This window comes from Ostrinia nubilalis, chromosome 8, assembly GCF_963855985.1.
Source record: "Ostrinia nubilalis chromosome 8, ilOstNubi1.1, whole genome shotgun sequence".
In the NCBI taxonomy this organism is placed as follows: Eukaryota; Metazoa; Arthropoda; class Insecta; order Lepidoptera; family Crambidae; genus Ostrinia; species Ostrinia nubilalis.
In genome coordinates, this window is record NC_087095.1 from 2864203 (window position 1) to 2889401 (window position 25199).

The following is a 25199-nucleotide window of genomic DNA, read 5'->3' on the forward strand; positions in this document are numbered from 1 at the left end:
AATTACGCGCGAGCGATAAGGATGGGTAGCTTGGGGTCATTAGACAAAATTCTACGTGCTCGCAGACCAGACTGGGTAGAGCTACTATTAACAGAGTTTAATTCTGATATGGATTTTTTATAAAAGATTGTTGGCTGGAAATTGATTTCTACGTGTAATAAGTGGCGGGAAGAACTAGTAGGATGAAATGAAAATACCAGTAAAATTCAAAGCTCAAAAGAGTTTTATTTGACTTAACTGTGCGGTAAACGTAATGTAGTTAACACAACACTACTTTGGTGACATTAGATTACATTGAGCGTTTATACAAGACAATAAATAAATTATTACATCAAAACGAACGAAGGGTGTTAAAAATTAACTGTTAAAATTAACTCGTATATAATGGACGTGAGAAATAAACAATAAATAGAGTTTTTGAAGAATACGACAACACACAACTTGTATAATTTCACTATCTTAAAATATAGACTATATTGGATATCTACAACGTCATATTGTCAACTGTACATAATAAAATCCAATTCACAGGCACGTCTTAGTCGATTTTAGGTATTAATAGTCCATTCTTCAAAAACACTACATAATAATAAAAGTAGGTATTATTCTATGATACCTTCTGCCAGTCCATAAACTTGGCTGTTAAAAGGTACCCATGGTTTGTTTAAAAATAAGAATTAACTACTGTATTCGCTAACATCTTGATGTTGTGTCCACCCATGTACAGATTCAAAAAATATACGCGGTTTTATGTCAGGTGTGCGTAAGGTTTAAAATCGAATACACTCAACAAAAATAAGGTCAGAACTAATAGGATCAAAAGAACATTAAATAATAGATCTGTTTGTAGAAACGCAGTTTTAATTAAATAATTTATGACAATATGAGTATCACCAAAAAGCTACAAGCTTGATCAAAATGGTTGACAAAAACATTTTGAAAAATTAGAAAAACAATGTAGTCATGTTCTTATTTAACTCAGATAACCATGAAACGTAGAGAACAACAAATTATGGATTAAAATGTCAGTCACACATTACAAATTTTACTTGTAATTATTATTGCAACAATTTAGCCTATGAGATTTTTCTCAAACTAGTAGGAACTGTTTTTTGTCATGACCAATCCACATTGAATTCTGTGGTACAACCAAATATGTTAAATTAATAATAACTAAATATCGTCGTTTAGTGACAATACATCCCAACTGTTATTTTACAGGAGAAGAAAAAGCGATAAAAAATACGTAGGAAATATCAGAAGATTAGTCTACGCGAAATCGAATTTCAAGTTTGTATAATCGATTTGTTAAAGAATGTTAGTTATATTGTCACTTCAACGACGACACGCATTTTATTGCTATAAAACAGTTCTATTACATCTGTTACCAATTATCAATCCCAATTTTGCCATAAGCTTTGGGTGTTTATCTACGCCGTTTTAAATTCACGCAAGACACGCTTCTGAGTCAATACGTGGTTTTACTACAATAGCCAAACTTTATGCCTCATAGTGCCAAATACTATGAAAACGGTATCCTTCCGTTTGGCCAAATTACTTTTCGCCAAATTTCACTTCGCAAACAACTTATCGCCAAAGTTTCATTTTCCAAATGAACTTTTAGCAACTGTACTTTTCGCAACTAATTCATTTGGTCAAATTATCATTTGGCCAAATATTACTTGGCAAATGTTTTATTTTGCCAAATATTATATCCCAAATAATTTGTTTGGTAAAATTGCACTTCACATACTTCACCCACCGTTACCCACAAATCAAACCATAAGGCAGATGATCATGGTTTTCACAAGAATTTTATGTAAAACAAAGAGATTGCAGAAAACAGTATGGTTGCAGAAAGTAGGTATTGCATAAAATAGTAGGTTAGGTTAGGTTAGAACAGTGACCCTTAACGCGCGAAGGCGAGCGAAGCGTGCCGCGGCAGCGGCCGCCGAGCGCTAGAATCACCTCTATTGTTAATGAATCATTTGGAAATTTCGATAAAAAGAATGAAATATGAAAATTAATTTAGAACAAATTTTATATTAACTACCCACTAAACAAAATAATAACCACAAGTTAATTTGTATTCCATTCTATGCACCAATCAAATTATTTTGTAAATAGTGTATCGTGAAATATTTTTGCCAAATGAAACATTTGCCAAAACATACTTTGCCAAACAATAATTTGCTAAACAACAATATGCCAAAAACGGCATTTGCGAATTAAAAGTTTGCTATAAGTTGTTTTGCCAAATGAGAATTTGCCAAATGAAAATTTGCGAAACGTTGTTTGCGATGTGATAATTTGGGAAAAGTTTTTTGGCCAAACATTAGTAATCCTATGAAAACATCTTCTAAACTCACGACGTTTTCATATAACTAACATAATTTTATATTCGAGCGACGAGGCTTATCAATTAACGGCCTTGACTTTAAGTAACTTACACATGTAAGTGTACGAAAATTGTGACCAAATGATACCAATACTTTTTACTATTAAGGCAGTGTCAATTGCGATACTTGTCTCTACTCCACAAGTCACTAATGCCCAAGAAACTAACTACTTTGCATTCTAAAATCTATTTCATTTATATCAAAATCTTATTTGGTAAACCCATAATTTCACTGTCTTAAATAAGCTAGGTTGTATGAAAAATATTTTTTATATTAGTTCTATACTTTAAATTGTACAACATAATAATTATTCATCATTAACAACATTAATATATTTATTTCTGACAAAATTAGTTCTATGTGCAATCGCTACCAAACGTAAATGGACACAACTCAAGAAAATGTAACTAGAAACATAATAACATGTTTATAAATTAAATGCTAGACTTCTCCGAAAGATGTATGCATGGTTTCTTTAGCGTGCTTTTGGGCTTCAACTTGTCCAGTCAAGAACTTGTCACAGATCATACACTTTAGAGTAAACTTGTTTAAATCGGTGAATTGTCTAGATGATTTCGCTTCATGGGCTAGTTGTTCAGCTTCATGGTAAACATCCATATCTTCAGCAGGAAAAACTGTTTTGATTCCTCCCTAAAACAAAAAAAAATCAGTAACTTATGTTTAAAGCTTATCTTAAATATTTTACTCAGATTACACATCTCAAGGATCAAGAATTTGTTTATATGAGTGACCTGATAATTAACCCAATCAAAGTGGTACAACTTATTTACAATTTGTTTTAATCATAAATTTATATGTACTAGTATTAAATTATCGTAAACAGATTCTTACATCAGATTGTTCTAAATATAAAGGATCGTAGTGAACTCCATCGAAGAGTAGAAATACTCTTTGTCCATAGTTTTTATCTTCACCGAATCTATTTATTATTGCATTTAAAGTATCCACCACAGCCATTTCCAGTCCGTAGAAACGTGATAGGATTGCTACCTGCAATTATAAAACATAATGGAATAAGTTTTTGAAAAATGTTAGAAAAAAAAATTTTGAAAGCCTAACTATTTCAGTCACAATAAAATATTTTAATCTGAAATTCAAATTGCAAGTTTAATTTTGAGACATTGCATGCAGGACTCTTAAAATAATACATAACTATAAATTAATAGTACCTACTTTAACACCATTAATTAAATTAAATTTACAATGACATTAAAATACATTATTCTAGCTAGACTACCTCAATAGCTCCTCCCCATGAGCTCGGCTGTTGAATCCAGGCGCAGTACTCGGCGTTTGGCTTCCCAAGCATCGCTTCGTTGTATGTGTCTAAGTCGCTGGCCACCTCCATCGCAATGATCTGTCGCATGAGTGTGTGTACCGTTGTATCTACATTGCCATTTAATACAAAACCTGAAATATTCCAATAGGAAAATAAATTAAAATTGGAATCAAATTAGGAAGTAATTATGTAAAATCAATTTTTTGAGAGAACACTTTCCTTTTTTAAATAAACTTTCAATTTATAATACTGAGTCATTTCAAAGTGCAATGATATTGCAACAAAAGCATCCACAATGTGTAGGTAGCCTTTGTTTCAACATAATAATGAATGATCAACAATCATTGCCAGCTTGTAACAAATGGGCAATAAAAAAGTCAATAACACAATATCATTGGTTTTCTTGAACATACAACTACGTAGCAAATAATATAGGGCATAAAGTACGGTTCAAGATAAATACCTATACTTGTAAAAAGACATGAGTTGTCTGAAGGGACAACTTTCTTCATCAAAATGCCAGGTCTACATGACTCAATAGTCTCATGAGAGCCTACGCCATTCTCCACTGGTTTTTTCTCGATCTTTACAGGAGACTTCTCAGCCTGTGGAGGTGCCACTCCAGCCTTCTCCTCAACTATTAGGGTTTCGCCAGTTTTCAGACCTATTTCACTTATTTTCTTATTATTGTCACTGATATCCAGGGGTTTCGGTGGATAGCCACACAACACACAAATCCTCTCGAAGCTAACATCCGAAATGCTAGACAGAAACGTTTTTAGTTCACCAACAGTACTATCAGAGGTCAAATCTTTTATAACTTGTTGACCATTCTTGCTTTTCACTTTGAACGCTACTGCTGTCATTTTTGTCTAAAATTTTGATTTAAATATTAACTATTAAAATAAATCAACAGTGCCGCGTTGCAATTTCAATTTTTGGATCAAAGAGACGCCACAAATGAATGAATTAAAAATTACGGAATTGACTTTTTTGAAATGACAAATACATGACATGACAGACAAAAAATGACAAAGCGCGTTGCACTGACAGTTGAGAGTCAGTGTTGCAAGTAAGAAAAACTATTTCTAGTTAGATTTATTGCAGTCCGAACGAAACTCAAACTTATGCCATAAAATGTTGAATGTTGACATGTTTTTGTTGATTGTGTAAAGCAAAAGACCCGGCTTTAGTGTGTGCATTTGTATGTTAGTACCTAGTACCTAACAATATACAATGTATCCATTATGTGCAATAAATAAATAAATAAATTTAATAATTATCTGTGTCGCAAAACATCTTAGTAATGGATTAATTTGCATAAGCATGTGAAATCATTATGAGCAATAATATAATTAATTAAATTAATATTGAAATTACGAATTTTCATAAATCCTTTTATTTCACAAAGAATTCACTATTTCGCAATTTCATATTATGATTTAGCATTTTTCATATTCTATGAAATTTCATAATATCATATCCAATATCATTTAATTTTAGCTATGTTTATGTAGCTTTCGTGACATTTAATGCAATTAGTTGGATGTCAATGCATGGGGAGTTGATGTCAATGCATAGATGGGAAAAAAATTAAAATTAAAACCACATTATTAGAATTTCATGGCGTTTTAATAAAAATAACTTCCTACTTATAAATATTTTCATAATCTAAGTTATAAAACACTATCTTAATGTTTTTTACATGTCGTGAATAATTACACAATTTTTGGCACTATCAAGTCAGGAAAAGTAAAATACAACAGTTGTCTAATGTAAAAGAGACTTGTAACTATCTGTTACACAACACATTACTTAAGACGTACAAAACATTTTATCCATGAAACACTGCTATGGGTGGTTATGTACTTTATTGGTATAGAATAGAACAATTTGGCAAGCAATCGTCAACGGAATTGTACTTCCTTACTTGCTATAGTATACATTTATAATGAGAGTTGATTAACTATTAAATTGATATGGATTTGAACACCTAGCATTAACAACAAAATTAGTTTACACCTTATATCTTATTTTACATATTGTCAAGTTAATTTATTTCTATTTATTTGTGCTTCACTAATTTAAGAATAATTATTTATTTATTTATTATTAAGTTAAATAAGTCAAAATGCCGTTGCTTATAGTCTGTTCTAAATTTTGTTAAATTATTGAACTCGGGCCTTTTGTCTGAACTTCTAGATAGGTTTTGCTTATGAATTTATTGTATTAAAAAAAATATTAACGGTATAAATAAGTACCGTCATAAACTATGGCACTAGGTAATGTAATAAACAGTAAGTAACAGTTTTAATATGTCAGAGCTATTTTTTATTCTTTGGTAATTATGCAATATTATGACTACTAACAAAAATCGATTACGTACAGATTACAGCACATAAACCTATTCAATTGTCTTTCTAATAGTTAGGTATAATATTCTTAATGAGTATTTTTGTGGTAACCACTAGTTAAAATTAAGTAAAGAACATATACTTAACTATTTAATAATTTATGTACAGTTTCCAATCAGTCGTAAAAATAATTTCATTTAAACTTTTGCAGTTTAATATTATTATTAGTAGACCGTTTTTATTAAATATCAAAGTAATCAAGGTCAAAACGTCACAAGTGAGCTTAGTTATTTACCAAATGTGCGAATAACTAAACAGTTTTGTGTCTTTTAGAGGTGCATTATTGGCGGATTGCGAATTTTATAAAGGCAGTGGTTATTTAAACAAAAAGGTGTTTTGTTGAAGACTCAAATAATTACCGTTACAAGTTCTTTGCATGCGAAAAAACATTCAAGACTCCGCCAATACCTTTGATTTTAATGCACGCTCAACATTAGTTTAATTTATGCATCCTGTAATAGGTGAACGCTCCATCACGCGTTTTGTTGATTATGTCATACAAAACAAGCTTTATCTACGCCTGCAAGATACTAATAATGTGCTTCATTAAACAAAACATGCAAAATCCATAAAACATTATCAGTCTGATACGGACCTATAGTCCCAATAAAATTGACGTATGGTATATTTTTTATTTATCTGGCAACATTTGACAAACCAAAACTTTTATACCCGCGAAAGTTTAATTTGGAGTTTGCATTGCACACGCGCTAACCTTTCTAAGTTTTGCCATACACCCGTCGCGTTTTCGGAGTGAAACGACAAAATTACAATGGACCTGGACCTTTTGCCGGCAAAAACCGATTGTGCGTGTTTCTGTGTGGTCGCCTGTGCCTCGGATGCCGCGGTAATGGCCACCGTCACGTGGGCCGTCTAACGAATCTTGGCGAGGGGCCTCGGAGTCCCCGTCGCCCCACGACGAGTGGCGGCATACGTTCATCTTCTTCTTCCTCATCTTCTCCGCCTTCCGAGCTGTCTTCTCCGCTCCATACCTCTGGTGCGACGGCTTGGTACGACGCGGAGAATCCTTTGAATACGATGGAGTCATCTGTCCGGAACCTGACCAGCAACGCTTCGGTGGTGGACACTATTTCTGGAGGCATCTGTGGAAAATGGAAAACCATGAGGTAAGATTTGTTATCTACCCACCAAGGCACTTTTAATTTTATTGATTAGTCGAAGTTTTGAATGCTTAAAAAGTAATAAGATAATAGCTAATTAGTTAGGTATATTGTAGGCATGCTCCTATAGTACATAGCGAAAACCCTGAATAATCTAGTCTTAAGTTCCGAATTACCTTAGTCCCACAAAACGTGCCGTAGTCCCCAGCGCTCCCTTCCAATCCCCCGAAGACCTGGACGTAGTCATAGCCACAGTTAGCTTCTGGCTCCAGCTCGAATGTCAGGAAGGTCAGCCTTACGAACTGGCCCATAGGAGCTACGATACTCCAGTCGCAGTCTGCGCGAGATTCGTACGAGTCGTCGCCATAGCGCGCGTGGGAGTACAGGTGCTTGACTGTTTCTGATGCTGCTAAGTAACCGCCGCATGCTGAAAAAAGAAAGGTTGGTAAGAGCTGATCAGAAGACTAGCAGCTTTATCCTGCACGATCTAATCAAAACTGAGAAGATAGACAGATATCAAGACCAAAATCAGCTTCTTCCTTCCTGTCGATAGGAATAGTAGAGAGCAATAATGGCAATGCCAGATTTTGTATGGAAGGTGGCGTCTTATTTTTTCGCACGACCAAACCTTGTTTTTTGATTACAAAATAATGTTGTGTAATAAACCAAACTTTCTATGACATGTATACCTCTAAACTCAGTCTGAACTGAGTTACGAGCATGAGAAGTTTATTGATTTTACATACTAGATTTGCTTTTTGCGCGCAAGTTTTGTAAGAAATTGCAACAAAATTGTGATTCTGTATATGTAAACAAACAATACCATCCATTATAGGCTCCAGCCATCAGTGTGGAGCAGAATCAGCGCAATAAAAAGACCCATATCGACACAATGTATGTACCTAACTTCTTACTAGAAGTTAGGTGTACATTTATAATATGTGCCATCTTTTTTTGTAATAAAAAAACAAGGTTTGGTTGATGGCCGCGCGAAAAAAGAGACGCATTGTCTTTTAACTAGATTTATTGCTCTCTAATCTCTCTAACTTAAAAACAATCAAAGCTCTACAATCAGCACTAAAATTTTGACTTGTCAAAATCCCTAGTTTTCTAGATGTTAAAAAAATACTTTAATAAGACGAAAATTACCAGTAGAATGTGTAGCCAAGAATCCCTTTCTTTGCACAGAGGCGTCAGACTTGAACACCACGTACATCTGGTTCTGCGATGCCACCACTGGGTGCGGGATCTTGCTGCCACAGAAGCGGCCCAGGGTCTTCTCGTCAGCAGACGCTCCGTCGTAGATCGTGACGTGGTCGTACGCGCATTCCTGGACATAGAAAAAGGAAGGTATAAAAATGCCGTAGCAGAAAGGAATAGACAAAAAATTGAGCTCCATCTTAGATAGTGACGTGGTCGTACGCGCATTCCTGGACATAGAAAAAGAAAGAATATAAAAAAGTACCGTATCAAAAAGGGATGGATAAGAAACTGAACAGTCTGAATTACCTGATGAGGCTCCAGTTCAAATACGTTGAAAATCAGCTTGATGCGATGCCCAGGAGTTGTGGAGAACTGCCATACACAGTCTTTTCTAGACGGGTACGTGTCTGGATAGTTTGGGCTGTAAAAATATCGTTCATGAATTCAACATCATCATTGCTCGCGCTAGAGTTAAGTACAATGCAGAGTTTTTGGAACTTTTTTTTCTGCTAGCGCTCTGCATAAAGCGGGTTACAGACCAAGAGCTAAGCTAAACTAACTTAGCTTAGCTGTGACCTGTGACCGGCATAATCATGGTAAATGATTAGGACCATTATTTACCTGATAATAGTTCCATGGGGCTGCGTAACGTCATGTTTACAACCACCCTCTTTGCAATCGTGCTTATTTGGATGAAGAGTGAACCCACTGTGGCAAGCACATTCATATCCACCTAGAGTGTTGTGGCATTCGTGCTGACAACCACCGTTGTTCTCGGCGCATTCATCCACGTCGATGTAATAGACTGCGGCAAAGCCTGAGCGATGGACTGATGAGTCTGAAGTGAACTGGAAATAAATAATGTTTTAACTAAGTCACATAGTACTTCCTATGTCAAAGTCAAAGTCAAAATTTCTTTATTTGTTTAGACTAATAAATAGTTCTTACAAATCGTCTTGATTTTAGACGATTTGTATCGACGAATGTATGACGATTTGTATGACGATCGCTAAAATCAAGTGGCAGTGGGCGGGGCACATAGCTCGAAGAGCTGATGGCCGCTGGGGCAGGAAAGTTCTTGAGTGGCGACCACGAGCTGGAAGACGTAGCGTGGGCAGGCCTCCCACTAGGTGGACCGACGATCTGGTGAAGGTCGCGGGAAGTACCTGGATGCAAGCGGCGCAGGACCGGTCTTTGTGGAAATCCTTGGGGGAGGCCTTTGTCCAGCAGTGGACGTCTTTCGGCTGAAACGACGACGACGACGACGACAAATCGTCATTTTGCTCTTAAGGAGCCTCTACATGTCTCATAATCTTTTTACCCTACCAGCGCTTCGAGACCAACATTTGGCAAGTGCTGAGAAGAAGCGCCGCAACAAACTATTTTCACGTTTCTGAAAATGACCTAATAAGTTATCATGAGATCTGAGTTGGGTATGCTATGACGTCATAACTAACCTGGACCCGCAAGACTGAACCGTCTGACGTCACAGGCGGCGGCAGAGCGTTGCCGCAGAACGCACCGTGACGGCGAAGCACGTCGGCGCCGAGTTTGGAGTTCACCGTCACGCTATCGTACTCACATTCCTGGAACAAAAATTCGAAACATGTCTTGTTAAAGTCATGTACCCATTGCATTAATGAGAGTAACTTAATAAGTAACGTATTCATTCAATCATTCAATAAAAGATAATCGCCCGAATTCGCAAACGATGCTTGCATAACTAAGTGAAGCAGCAAATCTGGCGCACAGCGTTGAATAGAGCTCTGTAATTGGTTCGTATGTCACTCTGTGCGTTCACGCGCACTGTGAGACCTCATAGTAATGTTTGTGAATGCGGGCGTAAGACTTGGTTTACATGGACGCTGTACTTTAAATATCCTTTTTTTCTATCTTCATTCAAATAATAAATTATACGCACCAAAATTGAAGACCAACAAAATGCATACCACCACCATTTATTCAAAAAAACACATACCCTGACTATAGCTACCTGTTGGTACATGCTGTTGCCTTCCAAGTCAAAGTGGGTGAAGTTAAGCGTGATCCTATGCTGAGGGGGCGCCACAATCTCCCATAGACAATTCTTGGAAGGAGGGTAGAGGTCCGGGAAAGAGGGGGAAGTTATGGTCCCGTTCGGAGCATAGAGAAGACCTCCGCATGCATCTGAAATGTAGAGGTGGTTTAGACGAAGTACATTGATGAGGTGTAGGACTGTAAATAGATTTCAAGCAATAGTTTTCATATCACTTATGAACGAGTTATATGATTAGGTAGGGTTTTAAGACGATGACTCATTAACAAGAATAATCGAACGAGGAAAGATTTGCTAGAGCTTAAAAAGGGGGCCTTAAACGAGGAATAGAAGAAAGAAACATTGGTAGAGACTAGAGTTAGTTATAAAACCTGTTCGAATACTCACTCTCGCACTTCTTCCCGTCTGAATGCAGTTCATATCCGATATCACAAGCGCACTCATATCCTCCTAAGGTATTGACACAGGAGTGACTGCACCCGTGCTCAATGGACGCACACTCATCGAACTCCTTCATGAAGGTGGCAGAGAAGCCGGCCTTTTGGACAGTGCTGTCGGATTCGAAGATCACGAGCAGTTTGTTGGAGGTGGATCTAAAATAGAGAGAAGGAAGAAATACAATATTGTTATGAATAAACAGTGACATAGTGAATGAATGATATTAGTAGAGAGAGACAGTACAATTATTATTTTCTCATATAAAATAAATAAGGTAGATAGAGCTAATTTTTGCACCTATACATATTAGCCTACATACCTACTTACCTACTTACTTTCCGTACTAAGATGTTTTTAAAGTTAATTTCGTACCGAAAATAAAATTAATAATTCCTGAAGAAGAATACAAAGAGAGAGTAGAAGTTAGAGCGTTACTTACATTATCTACTAGAAACAAAATTAGATAATTAAATTATTTAGGTACACCAACTTGATCTTAATAAGAGGAATTCCCAGCATTAAAATTACCTGATATCCGGAGGTATCTTATGGCCACAGAACATGCCAAGAAGGGGGCTGTCCATAGAGTCACCATCTCGAATGAGCACCTTATCATACGAGCAAGTGTCGTGGTTCTCCACCTCGAAGGAATGGAACCGCAACGCCACTTGGTATTCCTATGAGAAATATCAAACTAATTAACAGTTCAAAAAGTATTTGAAAGCCACGAAATTTAATTAAAGCCAACTTTCCCACAAAATTCGCTTTAAATTAGACTCTTAACCTTTTTGCAGTCACAGTACTGACCACTTTTAAAATTCAGTTTAATCTGAGTTCGAAACTCAATTAACCGCAGCTAACCGAATAGGGAAAGAAGATTAAGTAGGCATTAAAAAAAGTATAGGATGAGAGGTTTTTAAAGTCAGGCAGTTGCTTAGAAATCGGGCTAATATAATAATATTTTTTTGAGGATTTGTTAAAGCTTACCGGTGGCACTGACAGGCTCCACACGCAAAGCTTATTTGGTTGGTAGTCATCAGGGTAGTTCGGAGACTCCAAGTGACCACTGCTGTCCACCTCAATGTCACCACCACAAACAGCTGCCACAAAAAATACTTTCATTACCCGACTGCGCGACGCAAAGTAGTAGTAATGTGTTTATTTTCAAACTCTATCAAATAAAGTCTCAAAACTTTTTACAAAATTACCTAATTTCTTTTCTTACTAAAGAGCATAACTTTAAATTCAAAACCATAAGCTCACATGGAACTTGGTCATTTAACATACTCGAAAATCTTTTTTCTCCATCGACAATAATTATTTTCACTGACTACTAAGTAGTCGTCGTTAGAACCTATTGAATTTACCCACATACCTTCATAATGTGCCTTAAATCCCTTATGCGGCTTCAGTCTTGGGCCAGGCTGGTAGACCACCGTTAGCCTGGAGCCAGTGGACCTCATGATAGGGCCCTTCCCTGAGCCGCAGATCCTGCCGAGCACGGGAGCGTCTGGCATGTAACCGTCGCGGACTTCTACCCATTCCGATCGGCATTCTTCAGATTTGTGGATGTCTATTTCTGTGGACAAATATGAATAGTTTGATAGTTATTAAAAAATTTTAGCGATTAGAGTCGCCTCTCAAACTAAATTGAACGGTCTAAGCCGGGAATCGAACTTCTTGTATAAAGAAACCGTAGCTAGCCTTTCGCTTGGCAAATGAGTGCTGTGGCTTATAAATCTTTAAAATTTTTAACGTTATGAGTAGACATTTTGTACGTAGCAATGGATAATATAATTATCGATCAGTAATAATAATTACGAGTAAGTAGGTTTGTAGATTCTACAAAAATCAATAAAATGTAGTTAAAAGATCCATACAATATTGTTCTTTTAATATTTTCAAAAGTTACAAGTGTACATTTTGTAAGTTACTTAGTTTGCTCATTTTATAGACTAAAGTTACGACTAACCACTTCCAAGATAACACAGCAGATTAGGTTAAAAGTAATAACTCTTAACTCGAGACCAACAAATCTGAACTCCACAAGATAAACGCGTCTGCAAAGTTGCGTCCAGAGTGATGGTTTGGCGGTGGGTTTAATTAACAAAACTATTGTCTTGGACGGATTACTCGGACTTCTGCTTAACGGAGATTTATGAGTGCCGGTTAAATTGCTGCTGCAACTAACGCCTGAATTATTATCGTTGGGGAACTGGATTTCCTTATCAAGAGAACCACTGGAGTAGTTTTATAAAGACCCGTTGGTGGTTGATGGTGGTACTCTAGTCGCTTTTGTTATCGTAAAAATTGCAACTCGCAACAATTGAACGTTTGAATTTGAAATTAGAAGTGCCGAATACCAATTTGTCTTTTTTTCTGAATTTGCCTTTAGTGGCCAGTCCTTTCTGTTTGGTTCTGTACCTATGTACTCCTTGTAATTTCTTCAAAATAGTTGAACACACGTTACAGCTGGACATAACTGTGGGTCTAGACAAAGTGCACTTTTTGATCGAATCGAAAATCGAATCCGTCAAAACTCCATACAAAAAAAGGCTTTTCGACCACTTTTCGACTGGTTTGCGATTAAAATGTGCACTTTGTCTAGACCCACTGGTCGGATAGCCAGAACTAGAAGGGATCTTTCCTTCTAACATCTTTCAAGAACAAATACTTTTCTGAATCAAATGAACAATATGGAAACTGCCCCACAACGATAGTCTTTTTGCAGCACATGTTCCCAAAAAAGTTAATTGATAAATTCCGAATCATCCACACCATCGCTTCCGACACTAACCCAATAAAACTGAAACAAATCAACGCGTGAGGTGATTAATTCGTAATCCAGCAGTAATTAATGTGGCTGATTGATCACCCGCCACTCTGATGTGCGCAATAATGGAATACTTATGTCAGACACCATTGGATGGATAGAGTAAGTGCCGGCTATCAATTTGTATTGCGCGGTGAGTGATAGCTACTAGTTGACGAAGATTTCACATCTATTTGGGATAAAATGGGAGAATGGGAGAAAAGATCCCAAAAAAAATCAATTTGTCATTATATTTATTTTATCTCATTAAAATGTTGGTATTTTAGGAGATATAAAACGTGTTAACGCGATTTGTCTTTTAACGATTCATATTTTTGTTCCAAAGTAGTTTCTAAGTTGTGATGGAACGTATAAAATATTTTGACGTGAGTGTAATTAATTAATAACGAAATCCTGTTATCCGATAAAAAAAAATTTTGAATAAGGCTTCCATGTCCAGTCCATTTTGGATTTGAATTTTCAACAACAATATCTTTATTATTCCTCATCTTTCGTCGCATAAAGATCTTAAAGAACTCCATAAACACAAAAGACGTCCACTGCCAAGGTGCTCAATTCAGGTTGTTCTTTGATTACAAAGTTTCCAACCCTTTCACGCCCCAGGATATTTCAAAACCCCTTATTTAATGTTTCGCCACCCTTTTAGACTTGGAAGCTGTAAGTATGGCAAAGATTAGTAACTTTGCTAGTCTGTACAAGACCTAAACTTTGGTTTGACGTGCACATTGGACCTTAGAATAATGTACGGCCTGTTATACCTCTTGCAAATAAAGACCCTAATATGTACTCACTCAGCCTATTTTAAACTTATCTGAAAATTTTCGCAGGTTCTCGGGTTTACTTGTTAGATACAACTTTATCAGCATAATGCTGAATCTGGCCCTTATTCTATTAAATTGACTACCAGATGTTAATTCTAAATCGTATTTTTACCTATGCCCTAATTGGGGATCGGAACTATGATTAAGATCTAAGTTTATCTAGAGAAAAATTCTACGTATTCTTTGCACGATTCAACGTTTTCCAAAAATAAACCTAAGTTTTTTCGATTGTTTCGGATAAATTGAAAGTGCGTAGTGGCTTATGAAATAGAGCTCAGTATTTCATCTCGATTCTTAACAAATACCTCGGAGCAGTCCAGCGGAATAATCCTCAGCAGCTGTCGTCGTAACAAATATATTTTGACAGCGGTCAACTCGTAATCTGCTGTCGGTACTGGCCGGGACAAATGGCTGTTCTGACAACCGTACTTAATCCCCTATTGTGGGCAAGTTGGGAGTTGGGCTTCGAGTAGTTTTATCAACCGACCTCGAGTTAAGACGATTACTACCTTACATGGGTGAAAGAAGTTTGAAGGGAAAATAATTTTAATTTTAAGTGTAAGATATAAACTGAAAGTTTTTTTCAGTGAGTTAATATTACGTTTTTAGGTAAAGATGGTGGATTTTCTGAAAGAAAATTCCAGTGTGTAATTTTTTGTTTTAAGTCGTCGCGTCTCGTAATTATCCTAATACCTATTATTCTAAATGTTTACCATGTAAACATTTTTATTTTTTTAGTATCTTATACAACAAACATACAACTCTCAATATTAACTTTGTACTTAATAAGAAAGACAGATTATTTATGTTACGTAATTATTTGATAGAATGGAAAATATAACGATTTTTAACGAATCATCACTAAAACCGTAACAAATCACGAGGAAACCTAATACCGTAATGAAAATGGGTTTTAACATTTCCATAGATAAATTAATTTACTAAAACTCTCACTAGCGTTTTGACCAAATAAATGATCTCCTGCAACAACAACGCAAATATATTCCAGTGAATTAATGAATTTATCGGGTCGCTTTTGTTTTAAGTGGTGTCACAGACAAGCTACATCAAGAGTCGCCATGTCCAATAGAGTTATTTGAGCAGTCTAGTTGAGCAGTGGGGAAAAAGGATTTTAAGCTAAAATTTAAGACACAATTATTTAGCCTCTAAATCATTGGTTCCAAATGTGGGGGCGCGCCCCCTAAAATTGAATAAAACAGAACTAGAGGTAACTGTAACTCCCAACTCTACAGTTAGTGTAAAAACGATAACACTCAGGGATCTGACCTGAGTAAGAAAATTCAGCTGATTGATTATAGAAAACCTTCTCTAGGTTCTGAAGTTTGCTTTTTGTTAATCAACCAAAATAGTTGAATTTTGCTTAAGTATCAGCATTTTTTTTATGTCCTCAGAAAAATATTCCATAGTACATTAAATACTTTATTGATCTACTGAAAATTAGCTTACAGATTCCACTTTTATGTCGCTAAGCAGCGAATATTTAATAACAAAAAGTACCTAAACTTAATAAAAAATAACAAATGAATTATTAATTTTCGCGCAGCCAATTTCTCATAAATTGGTGAAGAAGTGTGGGCAGTAGTTTCTGAAAAGGACTTTACTATGGACATTTCAGTGGCATCTATAGAGTTTAATAGTCTGCGAGGGCTCAGCTGCCGGCCACCAGGTCATAAATCTTGTAATGCCCTTACAGGAGAATCTCATTTCAATGTGTTGTGGACGGAATGCTTTTGAGTAAATAGAAAAACAAGTCTCGAACATTGTCTGCGTAATCAGCGACCCGCCAGCCCTCTGATAAATCCATAGGATGGTGACTATGTCCATACTATACATTTATACAATATTCAATATTTAAAACGCTTAAAACAATCGATTGCCTCAGGTGGAAATTGAACTCACACTCGTTTGCTTGCCAGGTGACTGCTCTGACCATCACTTGGCTAAGAAGGCAATAGTAATCCCGTCGAAACATTCAAGGGCCTACAACACAATAGTCCAGTCGGGGATCGAATTACCAACCCTTCGCCGACAGCTTGCTGTGTATTTTTACGGTCGTCAAATCATTTCTCAATTAGGCACCTACTAAGTAAAGTAAGTAGATCTAAAACTGTATTACCTACTTATGCTTTTCTGAAAAATTCAGATATTTTAGTAACGAAGAATAAGTGCAATAAGCCCATTCAGAGAGAGTATCAATGAGAATGCGTTTGGTGTATTTCTCAATACGAAATGAGAATAGTCCTTCTTTTATCATAAACCTACTTTAACCGCTCAAATGAAACTTAACAAGAAGGAAACTTCAGCCACCAGCTACGAACACGGTGTGTCATAAATAATCTGGGGCCTTTATTTCAGTTTTGTTTTTAGGCCAAGAATTTTCCATTATTCTCTTTACAGTGACCTCCGCGAAATATTCCAGAGTTATTTTTCGTATAATTTCCTTTTGTGATACCAAGATGAGAAGAGGTTCTGGCCAAAGTAATGAGGATCATTTCGATTTTTAGCTGTGAATGCAGATTTATAGGGCTAAGAAATCCTTAATACACAGTCCAAAAATTTTTGTTCTACGACAAAAATTGACGAAGTTATGGCCAAATTACTAAAAAAGTTCACTGACCGCCCGGGGACGATGACGTCATTATATCCGATCCGAACGCTGCCGGCGTACTGCGTGGATAGAAAATATTTTTTTCTAGCCAAACTATCAGTTTTAGAGAAAAACTTATAATGACATTTATTCATCAGAATAAAGTAAGCTATCGATAGGTAATTTTTAAAAATAGAAATTGTGAAAAATAACGCAAAAAATCCATACGCTCATACGATTCAATGGAACGCAGAGACGCGATTGGGGTCTCCGCGGTGGTATATTTGGCGATTTATTCAAATAAAGTGTTCATATTAAGTGTTGTTAGAGTCATATCTTCTTCCAAGTAAAATATAAAAATATATAAGTATTAATTTATTTACTTCTAACAATAAGGTATAGCTGAGGCAGATACACTCTGCCTAGGCTACAAGACATTGCTATGAAGATCATTTCGATGTACTTACGCAATACCTACCTGTTATTTAGTTTTTCTGAGTTAAACCTACGTACCTACCTATCTATTCGCCTTTCCCATGGGCGGGCCAGCTGCTGCAGGAAAGGACAGCTGCTCCCTCCTGGAAATCTATTTAATCTTAGCCTAGAAGCTGGGTATGACTCCCCCGCCCCCTTCCTCTCCCCAGGTCATAAGCTGGGCATGACTTCTTCCTCGGCCAGAAGTTGGGTATGATTTACCCCCCCCCCCCCCCCAGGCCCGAAACTGGGTATGACTTGACCCCCCCCCCCTCCCCCCAGGCCAGAAGCTGGGTAAGGCTAGCCCCTCCCCTCAGCCCATAAGCATAAGCTGGGAATGACTCCCCTCGGCCAGAAGCTGGGTATTACATACCCCCCCCAGGCCAGAAACTGGGTATGACTTGACCCCCCCCTACTCCCCCCAGGCCAGAAGCTGGGTAATGCTAGCCCCTCCCCCCAGCCCATAGAAACTGGTTATGACTTGACCCCCCCCTCCCACCAAGGCCAGAAGCTGGGTAAGGCTAGCCCCTTCCCCCAGTCCATAAGCATAAGCTAGGTATGACTCCCCCTCGGCCAGAAGATGGGTATGAAATTGCTACACTTTTTTAATCTTTGTAATTTTTTTTGTTCCTTTTTTGAATTAAATTAATTTAGATGAGAAATTTTTGATTGTCTAATTAATACTGGCCACAGCTAATACTTTAAAAAGCGTTTCAAATAAGCTGGATTAAAAAAAACATGACTGTCCGGTTATAAAGGTTAACCCTTCATAGATTGTCGCAGTAGTGGTAAATAGGTTGTTGTTTTGTCCAATTTAGATTCACTTGTTTTTGTTCATATCTGCATTCTATCGGCCGGAATATTCAAATGTTCTCTTGACAACTTTGTTAGCAGTTGTCGGCAGATGGCGAATCGCGATCGGTTGCATGTTTGGAACTATCTGATATTGTCTTTTGAATTAAGTGTTAGGAACGATAAGTATCTACAAAATCATTTATGATAAGAAGAGGTAATTACTAGATGTTAGAAAGTAACTGCCTACTAATGTAATTTAAGTCAATCCAACAATCCAACCCAATTTAGGAACACAAAACTTCTTTCAGGGTCTGAGTTCAAAATATCTGATAACACAGCTTTTCTGTGAAAGCCATTAAGGTCACGGGTAATATTATTACCTAATTCTAGCCAAGGTTAAATAGCAGACATAGGCAGGTATAGCCTAACAATTATTATTACTATAGGTATCACAAGCCCTAGTGAAAATATTTAAAAAATGTAACACTTTCAACACAACAGGGATTCAAAAAACTTACAGTAACTCGAAAAATAAACACGCAGTATAAGATTTAACCTTTTTAAAATGAGGTTTGTACGTAATACAAAAGATAGGGGATCGATCAGACCCATCGACGGCCGTAAAAGAGCGTCGAGTTGTGTGCTCAGGGCTCCGGACCCGGAGCCCAATTCCCCGCTAAGTGTCCACTCGAAGCCCCAAATTGTTGGGGCCATAATTTTGCGGACTCATGTTTAAGATATAATGGCAACTCAGGGTAAATATTTTATATTAATCGCTCGAAAATGGGAAGCGATACGGTGATAATCGTGGATCTTCCGAATTTTGACGAAGTTTAATGTATTTTTCAATGATTGATAATAATAATATTTTATAGTGGCTCGATGGGCCTCAATGTTGCGTGTAGTGTATGTACTTTGGGGTACCGTTACCGTCGTACGTACCGTAGTAATACATGTTAAACTTACAAGTAGTTAATAACTTGTTAAATGGTAAAACGTGAATACAATAAAGGCTATAACAAAAATTTTTTTTTACAAAATCGAGTGTGGAAAATGCGTGAAAATTCGAGCACCGAGAACGAGAAAAACAAAAGAACATCTCAAACAATATTGGTTGGCGAGGTAAGAACGCAGTTTTCTAGGTGGCCAGTAGTACCGCGCGGCCAAGGAGGCGGCCAATTTTTTTGAGAATGAAAGTTCGTGGTAAAATTAATTAGATAGAATCGTCACCTGCAGTTGGGACTAAAGTAAGAATATTGATAAATAAATGATTATTATAATTCATGATACTCACATTATGATAAGAATTTTTTAAATAAAAGTTACTGTCAATATAAAGAACTCTGCATTTTCATTTATTTTAATAAGCTACAATTATTTGGTCGTATTTTCAGTCAGCCGCCGAGTTCATTGACTGAACCAATTAATAAACATCATTGCTGAATTTAAATCAAAAAGCTGCGGGTAATTGCGTGTAAACCGCGTTTGTACTGCACACGAACTGTTGCGGACCGAAACAATTAATATAATTCGGAACGTAATTAAATTCGTGCCAATCCACCGCCATTAATTAACGGAAAATCGTTTTACATTTACGTTTAACTTGATTTTCGATATGAATTCGCGGTAATGGAACGGGGTCAAAAAGGTATATTTTAATAACTTTAGCAAATAAAGACAGCATTATCAGATCATTATTATTTTTCGTTAAAATTGCACTTATTTTCTTAAGATGCCACAAATGTCACAGTGATAAACACAGCTTGATATATGCTACGAGTAATGTGGTTCGCACGTAGTAATATCGTTTGTACGTAGGAATAAAGTTTTGCATCAGTGTCAGAATAGAATCAAACCCCAGTGGTAAACTGAACACTTAAAAAAATCTTCTCTTCACTGAAAATATTTGAAATTAGAGCTACGGTTTTCCCCAACCATTTTATAATAATTTGTTGGCCGTGATACATTTCCATAGTGTGAATTTTGGCTGCTCAATGCCCATGGCCAACAAAGGGTCATTTGTCGTAGTTCTGTACTGTATCTGAATCCCAGTGGAACAATTAATTCCACCACATGGACCGAGCGATGCCAATAATTAATTTGACCGCAGACCGAGTACGCTAATGCACACCTCACTGGCGGACCTTAATGTAGTCATGTTTACTATTGACATTTCAAATAAACATTATTTGATGAGATTGACATTAGGTAAAGTAAATGGAGAATGTTTTATGTTTCCAAATTTGCAATGAGGATGCTTTTTTTATTTCAATCTTATTCCGGCCATTGCTGAACAAAGTCCTCCCTTGGGGATTTCCACAACAGCTGGTCCTGCGCTGTTCACATTCAGATACTTTATGGCCGCGACATTTACCATGTTGCTTTTTAATCATATTATTAACAACAACAATCAATTTATTTGGTCTGTTCATCTCCGCGAGTTTACATCGAAAACAAAACACGCACGATGGCCCACCTACAGGATACTATTCGACAAGGCCTCACAGGGCCGGATCTACCTATGGGCTGATTGGGCTGCAGCCCAGGGCCCCGGGGTTACAAGGGGCCCCCAGATCCCGCTAAAAAGTAGGCCATAATTTGAAAAAAAAAAAAACAGTTGTCTGTAAAGTCGGTTTACGGACGATATTTTTACGTGACAACGTCATAAGAAAATATTGATTAAAAAATTTCTTTTATACAATGTACATCTCTATTTCGGTTTCTCTCTCACCCAAAGGTTACCGGAAAAGAGATTGCTACACAGTAATAAGGTCACCTTTTGTACAACTAATACTTGCGTAGATTTAAGTATTTATATTATCTTTATGTTTTTTGTGCAATAAAAAATATACATATGTATAAGAATAATTTACTGGTCATCACAAAAATCGGCCCACCTACGTTTTACAGGAAAACTCGTTTCTACTGACACAATCATGGTGCCCCAACAATATTGGTGTTATTTGAAAGCCCAATAAATATCCTTAAAGAAAAACACATTTAATTTCTTAATAAACAGTTAACATAAACGCGATATACAATAAATGTGACTTGAAAAAAGACCTCACTTTGGGCTCACCTCTCGGATCAATTAGACCAATTTTTATGGTTATAAAACCAAATAATTCAATTCAATTCAATTTATTCATTTAAAGATAACAATGATCCACATGGTTATTAAATGGGTGCCTTATACAACTATGTTAGTAATTTATTTATTATAACATACCACTAATTATCCAACCCGTTCGGTAAGAAGTAGCCGAAGGAAATGTCGGATAATAGGAGAGTACCTCTCCGCCACGGTCTTGAGGATACTGTTGGGGCTCGCCCGTATCCTACTGAGCAACGAGGCAGTCTTCTTGCGTAGGACAGCAAAGAAGCCGTCAGTATGCGACTGAGCAAACATTTCCGAAGCACTGCAGAAGCGAGGCAAGCCCAACAGCACCCTGAACCCGTTGTTATATTGGACCCGAAGGACGCTAAGCGATTTCTGCGAGTACGTGGTCCACAGGCTCCCCGTGTATAGACTCTGACAGTATGCTTTAAACAGAGTGATCTTGACATGGTCATTACATCGGGCAAACCTGCGAGCCAACATATTACACCTTACTGCCAGCGCCCTTCGTTCCCTCTAGATATCAACATGATCTTTAAGGTCATCAGTAACGTAGTGTCCGAGATATTTAAATTTAGTGACTCTGTTTAACTTAACCCCATTCAGCAAGAGGTCGGGTACCACGTTTGGACATTTACTGGCGGCTTTAAATACCATGTATTCGCTCTTCTTCACATTATACAATAAGCCATGGCATTTAGCATACCCTTCACACACACCCACCATCTTTCTGAGAGCCCCCACTGTTGGCGCCAGCAGTACCATATCATCAGCGTAGCTTATGTTGTTGATACAAACACCATCTACCCAGCATCCGATACGCATACTGCTAATGAGGTCATTTACGTATAGGTTGAAAAGCCTGGGAGACGTCAGCCCACCCTGTCTCACTCCGCACTGCAACCCATACTCCTCAGAAAAAGCGTTAGCCCATCTTACGCTGTTAATTTGGTTAGCATACCAATAATGGAATATTTGTGATACTTCTGACGGGACAACCTGCCTCCTCATCTTATCCCAAAGGATGTCATAAGACACAAGATCGAACGCCTTGGAGAGGTCGAGGAGGCATGCGTAAATGGGAGTCCCCCGATCCGTGTAGTACCTAACAGTGTGCTTAAGACTAAGGATGGCGCTCTCGGTCGACAGTCCAGGCTTAAACCCAAATTGAGCATCATGACGTGATTTTAAATATTTATCTAGTAGAGAGTCAAGCACACTGTCAAGGACCTTTGCCGTGATTGTAGCTAGAGAGATCGGAAATAATGATCTCACGTGTCCTCTTTAACAGATGGATAGCGATTAATCCCAACTTTTATAGCCATAAAAGTTGGCTCCAGCGTAACTACCTATTTTTTGAAGAAGTGACTCTGGATTCTTCTACAGACACATTTTTGGGGTAAAAACCTTTCCTTTAATGAAATGAAGTTTAGAACTAGGCTTTTAAATGGTGCCAATATTGGTGGGAAGTGGGGATGCCTACGATTGAAAGTGCTTGTCGCGGGAGGGTCGATTTTTGTGATGACCAGTGTATATCATTATAGAAACAGTTTTTTGGCATGGCTATTAGTTGAGTACTATGATAGGCCCCCAAGTAGTTTCAGCCCAGGGCCCCACAAATTCACGATCCGGCCCTGGCCTCACATACGAGCGAACATTGACTCACGCACGCGTATTCTTGTGTATGATGGAAGAAAATAAAGAAAATGGTGTACTAAATACTGTGCAGTATTTAACTGCCTGAATAATAATAAAAACACAGAATGTACTTTTTTAAGTTGCCTCAAGACACTGAGAGGTAAATAAGTAGTTAATATTATTCATGATAATTCATACTAAATCATGTATTTCCTCCGCCATTTTCCACAGTTTGGCACCTCACGTCACATCATTTTACCGAAGTCAGCCCTATAGCTTCGGCGCAGTGCCGATTACTGACGTTTGTCAACAAAATGGTGCTTGACTCTTGAGACAGGCTAAATTACACCATATTGTTAATGACATTGAGCATACATTTTTTTGAATACCTTCGCGAAGTAAAACTTCTGTACGTAGTACTTATTATTATTCTGTGGTCTAGTGTAATAAACTGATAGACCACCAATTAATTTTCTTGAAGATACGATCCCTTTAAACCTTTCCAAGTATGCTTAATGTGTATTGTATTGTATTAGGAGTAGGCTCTCTGCATTAATTTCATTTGAGAATAGAGTATCTATGCTGGACTGAAAAGTACGCCTGGGTAAATTAGAAACTTGTTTTTTGTAATTTTGTATGATGAAGAGTATGCTCTTCTGTGGTTAGAGTAGATGAAAACCACTCCCACTCTTCCCGTAGTAACCGTTAGATGCGACTAAGGAACAATCACTCGACATCCGCAATCCGTCTGACCAGCGTAGGAAGTGTAGATCAAATTCTCCATTAGTCTCTAGTTATTAAGAGTGTCCTGCACCAGCAGTGGAGACTGCATGACCTGCTGATGCTGTAAAAAGTAATTTAATTTTCAAGTGTAAAGCATAATGAAACTTACCAGTAATATTGAGCACGACTCGTTCACCATGCGTAGCGACGATCCGCCACTCGCAGCGCTCGGCTGTGGCCGGGACTGCCTCGGAGCCCCACCCGGGCGAGTTGAACCAGCCGGAGTTACCCAGCAGGGTTTTACCGCATTCTAGAAAAAAATAGTGATCTTTTAAAACCTGTAAACCTTTGAAAAAGAGGCTGACAATAGTGACTGCGTTTCTTGCGCTGCTTCTTCTCAGCACTGGCCCATTTATTGTCCTGAAGCAGTGGTAGGGTTAATGCAGGGACGTGTAAAAGTGCTTTTTTAAAGCCTGTTTGCAGAAATAAATGAGATTTATGAGTTTTTTATGACTTTATGATCATACTTTCTTTATGTACCCCCGAGTACAAATAGTTCATTTACGAGCACTTATGATTATGTTTTTTTACAGCGGTTTTACTTGAGAAGTTGCAAAAGTACCTACTCATGAATAAGATAAGGTAAAACTTAACTTATGAAATATAAAACGTAGTGTGGGCAGCCCCCTCTTCTCAACCGATAGGTAAACACGGCAACGCGACATTTATATGAGTAACTTAATGTACTCAAGCTATAAAAATCTGTGTACTAGAGGCACCCTTTAGCTAGGTGTGTTTTTCAGCGGGAAACCCTTTCACTGTTGAGCATCCTTCTGATTCTGAAGCCTAAAGTTTCAGACCATCATTTTACGTATTCTAACTAAAAGGAATAAAGTTTAATTTTCCTTCTCATTAGGTAACCAAATAACGCGAAATATGCTGCTTAGGAATTTTAGGTAACTGTATGGAAAAATAAAACGGTCTAGGCTAACTTTGCTTAACAAATATAGTAACTGGAAGTATCATTATTCAGAACAAAAGTGTACAAACTCCGTTTAATGTTAAATTACTTTACCTACTTTGGGTATTCCTTTTGAGAATCAAACTTTGAATTGATTAAGTTATACAATTTAAGTAAAGGACAACAATAATTTTGAGCTAAAAGTTTTAAAAGTGGAAAGTCCACCGCTAGTTTATAGGGTTACATACTCAAAGATAACTCTATAAAAAGAGTTTTTTTCTGATCTTTTTGTTTGTACAATTATTATTACCCTTAAAA

At 37.2% G+C, this 25199-nt stretch overlaps 2 protein-coding genes across 2 annotated transcripts in view; both read right to left on the minus strand.

Moving 5' to 3' along the window:
• Positions 1-200: 200 nt before the first annotated feature.
• Positions 201-4709, minus strand: LOC135073723 (ubiquitin thioesterase OTU1). The gene is made up of 4 exons (XM_063967879.1): positions 4163-4709; positions 3658-3830; positions 3252-3410; positions 201-3050 (listed from the first exon to the last, which is right to left on the minus strand). Exons 1-4 carry the CDS (start codon positions 4563-4565, stop codon positions 2841-2843), a joined length of 945 nt encoding a protein of 314 aa, XP_063823949.1. The 5' UTR covers positions 4566-4709; the 3' UTR covers positions 201-2840.
• Positions 4710-5309: 600 nt separating this feature from the next.
• LOC135073724 (tolloid-like protein 1) overlaps positions 5310-25199 on the minus strand; it is a 113773-nt gene continuing 93883 nt past the window's right edge. Inside the window, exons 9-20 of the mRNA XM_063967880.1 lie at positions 24090-24230; positions 12286-12489; positions 11898-12010; positions 11439-11587; positions 10860-11065; positions 10431-10603; positions 9895-10023; positions 9059-9285; positions 8744-8858; positions 8384-8564; positions 7411-7661; positions 5310-7216 (exon numbers count right to left, since the gene is read on the minus strand). Coding sequence (XP_063823950.1) covers positions 6974-7216; positions 7411-7661; positions 8384-8564; positions 8744-8858; positions 9059-9285; positions 9895-10023; positions 10431-10603; positions 10860-11065; positions 11439-11587; positions 11898-12010; positions 12286-12489; positions 24090-24230 — 2132 coding nt within the window. The 3' untranslated portion in view covers positions 5310-6973. The remainder of the gene's footprint in view (positions 7217-7410; positions 7662-8383; positions 8565-8743; positions 8859-9058; positions 9286-9894; positions 10024-10430; positions 10604-10859; positions 11066-11438; positions 11588-11897; positions 12011-12285; positions 12490-24089; positions 24231-25199) is intronic.